The sequence below is a fragment of the Aricia agestis genome, chromosome 13 (genome assembly GCF_905147365.1).
Source record: "Aricia agestis chromosome 13, ilAriAges1.1, whole genome shotgun sequence".
NCBI lineage: Eukaryota > Metazoa > Arthropoda > Insecta > Lepidoptera > Lycaenidae > Aricia > Aricia agestis.
Genome location: NC_056418.1, coordinates 9,897,071 through 9,909,208, shown reverse-complemented (window position 1 = coordinate 9,909,208; position 12,138 = coordinate 9,897,071). Strand labels below are relative to the sequence as shown.

Here is a 12,138-nt window from a genome sequence, read left to right as displayed (position 1 = left end):
ATTTAGAAAAATGTGATGTAAGTAGAAAGTTTTGTTAGGCCACTTTCGCACTACTGTGATAGAATCTACGCGTATCCGTAGATTCCGTACTTACCAGTGACGGATTAACCCTTAGTGTCTAAACACACTAGGCTGAATTACGCCGGCGTAATTTCCGCCGCAAATGTCAAACGCATACAAAACGCGACGTAATAGTGTGTCACCCCTCGTATTCGGCCCGTATTTGTATGCAATTTAAACGCGGCGTAAACGCGGCGGAATTTACGCCGGCGTAATTCAGCCTAGTGTGTTTAGAGCCTTAATCAAACTAGGGCATCACGTCTGAGGTGGCACCAGAATAAGCAAAAAAACCGTCCTTAGGGCATCACGTCTCACTCTAACGTCACCAAAAAACACACCAAAAAAGTTTCTAGGAGAAAGCTAATGCTTTTAGGCGGTAAAGGTTTAAAGACCGATTCTAGTTGACATACGAATAGGCACAGGCATGGATTGCTTAGGGCATCAAGTAGTCTTAATCCGTCACTGCTACTTACGGATAACGTCATCTAAAATCAATAACTACTTATTTAGTGCAAATCATCTACTGCTCATCTGTAGATGTTTGACGAGATAAATGTCGATATTGACAATTATAACTACGCTCGATAGTGAGATATCTCGTATTATAGGGTGAGCCGTGAGGCCAAACGAGCGTAATTTGTGAGTTGTGAGTCGCAGAATTTCGGCTGGCAGAAATTCATGTGATGTTCAGTTTCATACAAAAACTTTTCGCCATCGTCCCACGCGAATAATATACCATCCTCATCACCTTGATGAGTGGCAGTCTTCCACCGTGCGTTTCTCGCGTAACTTTCTGCCGCGCAATGTAAAACTCTGAAACGAACTGTCACCGGCCGCGGCACTATACGACCTGCAAACCTTCTATCAGGCGACCCGTTTGCTCGTTTGCCCCCTTATTTCATAAAAAAGTCTTGTTTGATTCACACGAGCGTAATTTTGTGAGTCATGATTTGTATGAAAAGATATTTACGCGACCGAAATTCTGCGACTTACGACTCACAAAATTACGCTCGTTTGGTTTCACCCATAATGCGTACAACGAGATATCTCACTCGCGTGCGTAGTCATATTGTCGAAATATTATATGATTGGTCGGCAGAAATACTATAGTAGACAAAGTTTTCAGTATCGCGTTGAAAACTTGTACGTTTATTAGACCTCAGCGACTAGGGCAATATGATTATATTCAGTTTTATTTAATATTTTTGTATATAAACTTTTTTACAAAACCTATTATATATCATAATAATATATGTCAAAAAATAATGGATTTTAGATGATGTTAAAATTGCATTTAGATCTTTATATGTTGTGGCGTCTGTTTTGTTATCGTTAGGTACGCTTGTTTATATATTTATTAACCGGGGCCCGGGCACATAACTGTCCTAAGCCGCTTTTACATGTCGGCGAAAGTATGTATTGATGTCTCCCGCAGATGCGTCCGCTGTCATGTAAAGGCGGATTATTCGAGGACCGTATATTATATGTCGCAGTCGTCTGGTTAAAAAAGCCATTCAATCAAACATCTAGCCCTTTGACTGAACAACGCCATTCAATCACACGGCTATACATCGTTTAGCCGACTTGTTCACTGCAACGTTCAACACTACAGGTAGATGACGCTTAGCCAACTGGTTAAATACTAAATTAACTATGGCGACCATTAGTTTAGTGCTATTATTGCACACGCGTTATGATAACAAGCAGATTCTACAATTGTATTTTAATTCATTTTGAACACAATTGTAATAAATACCTTGGTGATGCATTTCATAATCCCGTAATTTCTCCTTGAATAATAGTTTAAATTTTGATTCACTCGTATGTGCCCCCATAATTTTTGTCTCTTTAATAATACTTGTAACGTATATTTACGAAAAATATCTTAATACAACCACTAAACACTGGTTAGTTGACGCAATATTGTAAACAAAACCTGACAAAACGCAAGTCAAAGGGCTAGTTGTTTGATTGAACGGCTATTTAAACCAGTTTGCTGCGACATATTATACAATATAGATTGTACGATTTATTTAGTGAGTAATTTTATATTTATTTCTGGTTCAAACCACAAATGGAGTTACAAAAATTCATGCTGGACCGCGTCTGCTCCTTGTCATGGCTTGGACTATATGTAGTATACTTACGAATATAAATGTGATTAGTTTACATCTGTGATTTATAAAATGACCATATTTAAATAATGATAATAATTTATAAAATGTAATAAATATTAAATAAATAGGGGCTTAATATAAACCGCATTGCCTTGTGTAGTAACCGTCTAATGCAAACAGGTATTTTTTACTATGGGATCACAAGTTACAAGGCTGTTTTGGTGCGTGGTCAAAATCATATCTAACGCCGCCATATTGTAAAATGACACTTGAGAAACAAAACGAATGTCATTTTGCAATATGACCATATCAAAAACTAACGCTGTGGTCATTTCGATTGACAACTTTGCATCCATACCCCAGGCCCCATGACAATGTTATCCACGCGCCAAAACATCTATAGCCTGTCAGGAAAGTGAAGAAATTAAAAAGTGGCAATATCGTAGTGTCATCCCTTTCAAATCAATCTAAGAAAAAAGGGATGACACTACGATGTTGCCACTTTTTAATTTTATACTATATGTACGTATAGCTAAATACGTGTATACTTATCTATTATTTTCTTGCCGTTGACTTCCACTTACAAAAGAAAGTATATTATAAAGTTTAAGAACTAGAAAAAAAAACTATGTTTAAATGTAATTCGCACAAAAAAAAAACTTTGCCATAATATTGTCCCAAGTTACTTACACCGGCGTCCGGCATTTTGTAAAAACATTTTAGTTAAGACATTAAAACATGTTGGCTGAATGATCAGCTGCTATTTTTATGTACTGAATTGTGATACGAATAAAATATAAATATTATAAAAAATATTTTATTGGATTATCTACTTATATACGAACTATTTACAAAGTTACAAATATCATATTATAAACTTGAGTCCTGACGCAAGTAGGTAAGTTAGATGAAGTATTTGGTCGAGTTAATATACCATAAAGTTAATATACCTAGCGGAATAGAGCAACAATCTCGAACTGTCAAACGAAACCAAAATTGGTTTTATTTGTGTGTAAAAATATGTGTACATACACACTTACACAAGCATGATTGAACATGATTTCTATGAGATTAAATTGTCAACGTGCGGCACGTGCCGACTGGACGTCAAAAAAAAGAGTGCTGCTGTCATGTATCACACGTCTCTTTTTACGAACCAGTGTTACTGATAGTGACATCTCTCTTGCTCAGGTCTTTGTTTCTCTATTCCGCTAGGTATATTAACTTTATGGATCCAACCGATCAAAGCTAACATTGAATTGACATAAGCCGACCACATGACGTAGGTCCGTCAACTGCCTAGGAATGAATTTCCTCGATGGTACATACTTGCAGCTGCAATACTGTGCATATGTCGCAGAATATGCACAGTGTCGCATGAATGCGCTAGTCATTCAATCGAATAGCAGATTGAACCAGATGACTGCGACACATTATATACGAAGAGCAGATGGGGCCTCGGTCAGCGCTTAAGAATACCGAGTCTCAAGTGGTCTTCACAAGCCTTAAGCGGAGGCTCAAGTAGGTAATCAGATGGGACCTCATGTTGGGCTGGAGCGGGGCCTCACGACGCAGAAGCGGCATCAGGCAGGCGCTGATAGAGGTGGGGCCTTGCGGCGCAGGCGGGGCACACGTGAAGCGCCGCCCCCACCACGCCCTCGCACTGCCAGCAGTACACCTCGCAGCAGCGGGGGCACCGGTATATCTGGATAGTGATGGATAATTTTAGGAACCATCCATAAAGTATGTCACACCTAAAGAGGGGAGGGGTCGACGAAGTGTGACATGAGTTTTGTGACATCATATTTTAAATTTAATAAATTGAAAAGCATAATTTAAATTATTAAGGTAGTTTTTAGATGTAAAAATTGCAAAGTGTCGTCACACTAGGAAGGGGGGAGTCTCACAATGTGACCACCTGTGACAAAGGGGGAGGAGGGTGTCTAAAAATCATAAAAATCGTATGACGTTCTTTATGATCCCTTAGATTAAAGTGTGACAAGGCTTTTAATGAACGTAGGCGGGGGCGTTGCTGGTGAAGGGGAACTATCAATAATGGCGTTTTTGTATGACGACAGCGTTAGTTCCTTTATTCGCCACGTTCATTTAAAGCCTTGTCGAGTTCTAGATGAGAGGATTTGGATCTTTTATGTTTCCACATGATTCAACAGGATGACAAGATCTACTGTTTTATATGACAAACGTTACATAATTGTTTGTTAAAACTTGCATTATTTTAATAAGTGAAAACATTAGCGAACTTGCAAAAAAATATTGTTATCTTCTTTACGATTAGCAATAACCCAGACTGAAGTAAGCTAATTATTGTTATACATGTACCTTGAACAATTGCGAACAATTGCTTCTTTTTTTTTCTTTTTTTTTCTTTGTATTCTATACTTAATATTAGTATACAACAATTATTAATTAAAAAAAAAACTATACAAATTATTCACAGTTTCCGATCCCATCTTACCTTTATTTTAGGGCAACACACTATTCACAGTATTGTATAGTTTTTGTCGATAGTTGATTATGATTTTACCTGCTTGTCCTGCTCTGTGAAGTTCCTTAGACAGCCGTAGCAGTACTGCGCCTGGCCCTCGTTAGCCACCTCCTCGTACGGTTCCACCGGGAACAGGTGGTGGTAGGATCTGCACGAATTACAACAAAAAATTATAAATAAATGTTTGCCGATTTTCAGACCTACCCGATAAACACAAAACTTTAACAAAAATCGGCCCATGCAGTTTCTGAGGCGTTATGTCTGATATACACGTGTACAATACGTAAAAATATAATCTTAATCTGCTTGCAATCAGCATTATTTTAAAATCCTTTGTGTGCGTATACGTTGCGTGCGCATACGTATTCCTGCGTGTGCGTACGTATTCGAGCGTGCGTGCAAATGTGCGCAAGCAAATGTACTATTAACTATCAGATAAGTTGATTAATAGGCGGCATATATATTCAATGGCGGACCTTTGTAATTTAGTAGCATTATGTCAAACCCAGCCAACTTTTGGTCGAATTATGTCAATAAATTTAATTCAATGTACCGAAGTCAGAGTAGACAGAATTATAGAGTATGCCGAGTTAGAACTGATGTTAAAATTTTTAAATTTGACGTATTATGACGAAAATCGTCGCTAGGGTCGTTAAATTGTTACCTACGAATTTAAAACTATGGCATATTCGCTGGACGTGTTCCTCTGTGGTCGTATTGTTGTTTGTGTTTTAGCACATGCGATTAAAATTGTCAGAATCCAATTTTGAAATCTTTATTTTAAATATTTAAAAAAAAATTATCAGCCAGCGCTCAGTCTATAATCTGTGAGCCAGCGCGAGGCACATTCCGTTCATAATCCTAGTGAAACCCGACGAATTTGACAGATATTGAAACCTGTCCGTTTCTTTGCAGTCGAACTACTGGTAGTTATGTCTATTGTGCCGAAGTCGTGATCTGCCGGCTAGGTTTGACATAACGGGACCAAATTACAAGGGTTTGTCAACTACTTATGAATCAATTTCTCTGATAGTACATACTTACATAGCGTGGCGTGACTCACCGTGCGAGATGCGGCGCGGAGGCGAGTGTGAGCCCGCAGGTGCGGCACTGTGCGGGCAGCGCGCAGTACTTGCTGCGGCACTGCGGACACAGGTGCCCCTCCCCCTCGCCGCCGACGCCATCGCCTTCTTCCAAGTGGCTGTGAATAAAATTAGTGAGAATCCTGAAACTTTATATTGACACAAATTGAGTGTTTTAGTGTTACATTTTTTGGTTTTCAATTTTTATATTCTCAATTTAATTGAGATAGTGTTACATTTTTTAATTTTCATTTTTCAATTTTGATATTCTCAATATAATTGAGATAGCTTCTAAGAAATCTTTGTGTCTTTTTGCAAAGCTGCTTGAAAGAATAATTTATAATCAGCTGTATCCTATCCTAAGTCCATTTATCACTACGTGTCAGCACGGATTTATGCGTGGGCGGTCCACTGCTACCAATCTCATACTCTGTAGCGACTATTTGTCTGAGTGTATGTCTGAGCGCACGCAGGTCGATATAATCTACACTGATTTTACGAAATGTTTTGACCGTCTGGATCATCACACACTGCTGCGCAAATTGTCTGCGATAGGAATTAGGGGTAACCTCTTTAGATGGTTTTCCTCTTACGTTGACAATAGATGTCAATCTGTTGTTCTTAATGGTTACACTTCTAGGCCTATGTTCATACCATCAGGCGTACCTCAGGGCTCGTTATTGGGACCCTTGTTATTTAATATTTTTATCAACGATATTATCGAATGTTTCAAATATTCAAAGGTACTCCTATTTGCTGACGACTTGAAAATTTTAAGCCAAATCACAACCATTGACGATGCTATTCGCCTCCAGGAGGATCTTAATAGACTCCTTGACTACTGCCGTCGTAACCAACTAGATCTAAATATCACCAAATGTTACGTATGTAGCTTTACTCGTAAGACCACCCTCATTTACTACGACTACAAAATTACAGATATATCCTTAACTAGAGTTACCAAGATAAAAGACTTGGGCGTTACGTTTGATTCAAAACTTTTATTTGATTGTCATATAGACGATATCATTAAAAAAGCCGCTCAAGCTTTGGGATTCATAATACGCGTCTCGGCTAATTTCAGACACATTAAAACTCTTAAAATCCTTTACTGTAGTTTTGTGCGCAGCCATCTCGAGTACTGCTCGTCTGTTTGGAACCCAGTTTATGACATATATATTAACCGTATTGAAAACATACAGAAGAAATTTCTTAGATACGTGCAATTCAGATCTGGAACGTACTTGAACAACTATTTCGATCGCTGCAAAAAATTCCATCTACTGCCTTTATCTGCTAGACGGAAAGTATCAGACCTGGCTCTTCTTATTAATTTAGCCAACAGCTCAGCGGATTGCGCTGATCTCACCAGCAAAATCCAGCTTCGCGTTCCAGCAGCCTCGAGAAGAAAGCGTGACCTACTGCATATTCAACACTATAGTACTAATTATCGCCAAAATTCTTATATGATCAGGGCTAGTAGAATGTTTAATTAAATATCTCGAATAATTGATGTGGACCTATTCTTTACCAATGTAACAACTTTTAAGAAAGAATTTAATAATTTCTATTTTAATTGTAACCTGCGCAATTCTATTACTTAATACGTTATTGCAATAATTCTTGTTCTGTTTTTCTAATTTTTTTCTAAAATTCTAAATAATTGTGACCATTGTCTATCGCTGCTTTGTTTTTATTAGCATTTTTCTATCTGTGGAAACTTTTAATTGGCCTTCTTGTATTGTATATTTAGATTCTATGTGTATGTTAGCTGTAAGTTTTCCAAAAATCAATAAAATAAAATAAAAATAAAAATAAAAGAATTTATTGTCATAGAGCGCTTTTGTGGTCTAGTGGAGTATGACACAGAGATTTTGTACTTTCGTAAGAACAATGTAGGCCACACTACACAAACATTTTTATGGAACAAAAGTCCTTTGACTGATAGACAAAAGAAATCTTGTGCCTAAAATTTGACAGTATTCTAACCCATTTCCACTGCAATAACACTACTTGCTATGGTCTTAATTCTTATTAATGAAAAAAAGTGAAAAAATTACCACATGCACACAGTGATGGGCGGGTCGGCGCTATCGGCGTGGTCGGGGGGCGGGGTGTGCGGGAAGCCCATCTTGACGAGACCCGCGTCGGCGGCGCGCGCGCGGGCCGGCGGCGCCGTGTGGCCCAGCAGCAGCGACCGGTAGTGGACGTCGTCGAGTACAACCTGAGAGACACAGTTACAGTCTGTCAAAAAAGAGTAGACGCTGAACTAAATTTTCTAATCGTAATCAGTATCGAAAGGTGCTTTTTTCGCCTTGAATTTTCACTGACAACGTTTGTACACTTCAAATATTTTAATAAAGTTTTAAGGTTTAATAAAGTTTTTCAATATTTTATGAAATTTTTAATATGTGTTCAGCGTCTACCGTTTTTGGACAAGCTATAGTTCTTTACGTAAAACTTAGTGATTATAATATTCTCTTTGACTTTATCGCGGAAATTTAGTCAGGTCGAAAATGTGACCATTTTTGCGTTATCAAATTGGTAAGAGTTTTTTATTTCCATTCACAAATACAAAACAAGTATTTCGGCGACTGTGGCCAACTCTTATGGGAGCCATTAAAAAAAGAATTTTAATATTTATTATTATTCTTAAAGTATTTTAATACTTCATTATATTTATTTAAAACGAGCTTATGCCCGCCGCTTCGCTCGCGTTAAGAAGTATTATTATATATCCCCTTTCATCCCCTATTTGAACCCTTTGGGGTTGGAATTTATCAAAATCCTTTCTTAGCGGATGCCTACGTCATATCATCTACCTGCATGCCAAATTTCAGCCCGATCCGTCCAGTAGTTTGGGATGTGCATTGATAGATCACTATGTCAATAAGTCAGTCAGTCACCTTTGAGTTTTATACATATAGATGTAGCACCAATAAAAAATAGTTTTGTGCCAGTAACAACTCTTAATGTAATTGAAAATCTTAATATACCCCATATTCTCCAGTGGTGTCTTGACACAGCTTTTTGCAGATTCGCACTTCTGCCGCAAGACCAATAAGAGAACATCTGATGCCATCTGTTTTCAAAGCCTGAAACAGTAATTTCATTCTTTACAAAATGCAAGGCAGATTGTGAATATGCCAGACTCCGATTTTAAGATAAGCATCAGTAACTTATCACAAGCATGTTCATTGCTTATTTATTTTTTAAAATGAAAAGAGTATCTACACACAATAACTGACCTGTATTGTTGTATTAATGTCCCCTGGGTCACAAGTGGTGAGGGAAGCGAACAGCACAAGCAGCTCACGAGATGCATGGCCTGGCAGCGGTCTCAATACTTTCCCTGCCAACTCCAAGGTATTTTGTAAAGAAGGCTCCCCAGTTAAACTAAGATTTGATAGGCTGAAAAGAAAAGTGCCGTTTGTAACTTGGCCATGTATGTTGGGAGAATACTCATAGAACATTTAAATCTGGCACTATAATGTTCAAAAAGTCTCTGAGCAAAGTAACCACACTTTGCTCAGACTTTGAGCAAACTTAACCTATCAACTCCCAAGCAATAACAATAGATTTCAAAGAATCCGCAACCCAGGGATTACCCATCAATACCCAAGAGGCAGCGGGCTGCCACATAACAATTGAAAATCTATTGTGTCTGCAATTCCAACGATGGAAGTGTTAATAAGTATTTCTGTCTAAAAAATACATACCCTTGTAAAGCTTTAATATGCTTCCTCACATTTCCAGAGAGCTCTGTAATTTTTTCTGCCCTTTTATTTTTCATCAAAATAATACCAAGCTGACTTAATGGATTCTGATCAAAATACTCTTCTACAAACTTCTCTAGCAACTGAAAAATTTTGTGACCATAAATAATTTAATTAAATAATATATATACATACATTAAATAAATGTGTATCATATAATAAAAATCTTAAATATACATAATATGTATAGTATAAAAGTATTAAATACATATATTTCTGTTGTCTGGTACCCGTAACACAAGTAATTCAGGTACTTAGCACGGGGCCAGACTAATGTGGTGTGAAGCGTCCATAGTTATTACTAGCTGTTGCCCGCGACTTCGTCCGCGTGGACTTCAGTTTATAGCGCGCGATGTCAACAAAATTGGTGTCAAAAGCTTTTATAAAAAAAACCCTGGTACCCCTTAAATCAGAACAGCTGTGCAGTGTGCACATAATATTTCATTTTTTTAAATTAAACTTTATATATTATTATGCCAAATTTTAAAGCTTATTTAGCCCCCCAATTACACAACTTTACCCACATACTATTTATCATTGATAGGTTTAAGGTTACGTCACTGTAAGTACCTTTTTTTTTTTTTAACATAGATATAATAGTACCTGGATGACCGAGCTTTGCTCGGTATAGCAAACACTCATTGACTTCGTGTTACTTAATAACGCCATCTACTGGTCGTTAAAACAATTAGTTGCCAACAAAATAGTAATATTATTCGTCTATAGATGTCAGGAATAGTACCTGGATGACCGAGCTTTGCTCGGTATAGCAAACACTCATTGACTTCGTGTTACTTAATAACGCCATCTACTGGTCGTTAAAACAATTAGTTGCCAACAAAATAGTAATATTATTCGTCTATAGATGTCAGGAATAGGGGTCGCAATACCGAACCATTGAAGCAAAACCGTTATTTTCAGTATTGGCTCCAGACCAATACTAGTATACCGGTGTTTTTGGTATACTATATATATATATACAAGTATTGCTCGTTTAAAGATATAAGATAATAAGATAAAGTACTGACTTATTAAATAACGTAAAAAAGAAATAACAATCAAAAAAATTTTTCAATAGAACAAAGATTGATTCACTACTACAGCTTTTTAAATTACCTTTAATGTGCACAAAAATCTAGTTGGTTTCAAATCCTGTGTATTCATAGCATCTGAACAATCAATAGCGACCAGCAAGTGTCGCATCATGCCGAGCCGCACGGGCCCCCGCCGCGGCTCAGCTGCCCTCTTCGCCTGTTTTTGCGCAAATTCAGCAACCAAGCTCTCCACCAAACCATCTTTGTCCTCTTTAATTGCTTCCCTAAAAGGTACATATCAATTAAATATTATAAGCACACTATCTATGACATTAAATCACAGATTTACGAGACCTTCTGATAGCTTTTGATAAAATTGAAGATTGATTTGGAAAGTTACTTTCTTTAGGTTAGGTTATGATAGTATTTTGGTTTACGTTACAAGGTTTAAACTGATTCAAGCAAATGTAATGAGTCAAACTTTAAATAATTAGCCCGCAGTTAACCTAAGCCCTGATAAAATAAGAAAACCCTTATATTAATAACTATTTTGTACAAAAAAGCTCACCAAGTTCTTTCATAACCGGTTTCCCACCGGTATTCTTTGGGATCATGCTCTTCATCTTCCATTATGATGTGATCTAAAGATAAACCTTAAACTATTTACTTGGAGTAAAAATGCAAAGTTTTGTTTTATTTTTACGATTATAACATTGTAAACACAAACTATATTATGAATCACCCCATCTACCTACTAACTACTTGCTAACTACTTCTTCTTCATTTTAATCTTTATTTGACACAATTTGACAGTTATTATTTTTTATCAACCGTCAATCGGCAAAGTACAAGGACAGAACTTAAGCAACCTCAAGCTGTGTACAGTATACAGTACACGGCACCCGACACCGTGTGTTCCGTAATAATTCTGCATAGATAGTTTATATTGGCTACTGAGACGTCAGAAAGCACTAACCAGTTCATGCAAATATTTGATATTATTACCCATGTTAATCAATAATTAACATTAACTGCTATTGCTGAAACTGGTTCGAGTCAGTTAACGCTAGGTTAGAGTTAACTATTGTTTAAGACGTCAGAAAGCAGTAAGCACTGACCATTTCATGGAAATATATACAATATATCCATGTTAATAAAAAAAATTAACATTAACTGGTATTGGTGAAACTGGTTCTAGTCAGTTAACGCTAGGTTAGAGTTAACTGTTGTTTAACCTATATGAGACAATCGTCAAAACTCAAAGTCCAAAGATAATGAACGTTTATTAAGATTTTCATTTTACTTTACAGCTTTGTTAATTATTATTAAAAATATAATACATAAATATATTTTTCCTTTGATTATATTTATTTCTATATAAACGAGTTCTATAGGCTTAGGTAATAATATGTGTACTAAACAAAAGACGTGACCACTTTTATACAAAACAAGCACACGTGGTTCATGCACTGGAAAAACAAAGTAGCATTCAGAAACAAATATTTTAAGCCCATTAATCCTACATAATATAAGTACAGTACATGTGGTATACATACAGCCCTC

General features: G+C 36.9%; 1 protein-coding gene across 1 annotated transcript; it reads right to left on the bottom strand.

Moving 5' to 3' along the window:
- Positions 1-3,458: 3,458 nt before the first annotated feature.
- Positions 3,459-11,331, bottom strand: LOC121732965 (general transcription factor IIH subunit 2). Its single transcript, XM_042123006.1, has 9 exons — positions 11,144-11,331; positions 10,658-10,859; positions 9,485-9,624; positions 9,014-9,176; positions 8,762-8,860; positions 7,826-7,989; positions 5,747-5,884; positions 4,723-4,831; positions 3,459-3,882 (listed from the first exon to the last, which is right to left on the bottom strand). The coding sequence occupies exons 1-9, from the start codon at positions 11,203-11,205 to the stop codon at positions 3,742-3,744; spliced, it is 1,218 nt and encodes a 405-aa protein (XP_041978940.1). The 5' UTR covers positions 11,206-11,331; the 3' UTR covers positions 3,459-3,741.
- Positions 11,332-12,138: the final 807 nt, after the last annotated feature.

Excerpts from the sequence above, each read along its gene's own strand:
- LOC121732965 (XM_042123006.1), bottom strand. The coding sequence starts at position 11,205 with ATGGAAGATGAAGAGCATGATCCCAAAGAATACCGGTGGGAAACCGGT. Across the intron at positions 9,177-9,484 it reads CATATTAAAGCTTTACAAGG|CCTATCAAATCTTAGTTTAA; the intron begins GTATGTATTTTT and ends TTTTCTTTTCAG. Across the intron at positions 7,990-8,761 it reads ACACCACTGGAGAATATGGG|GTTGTACTCGACGACGTCCA; the intron begins GTATATTAAGAT and ends TGTGTCTCTCAG.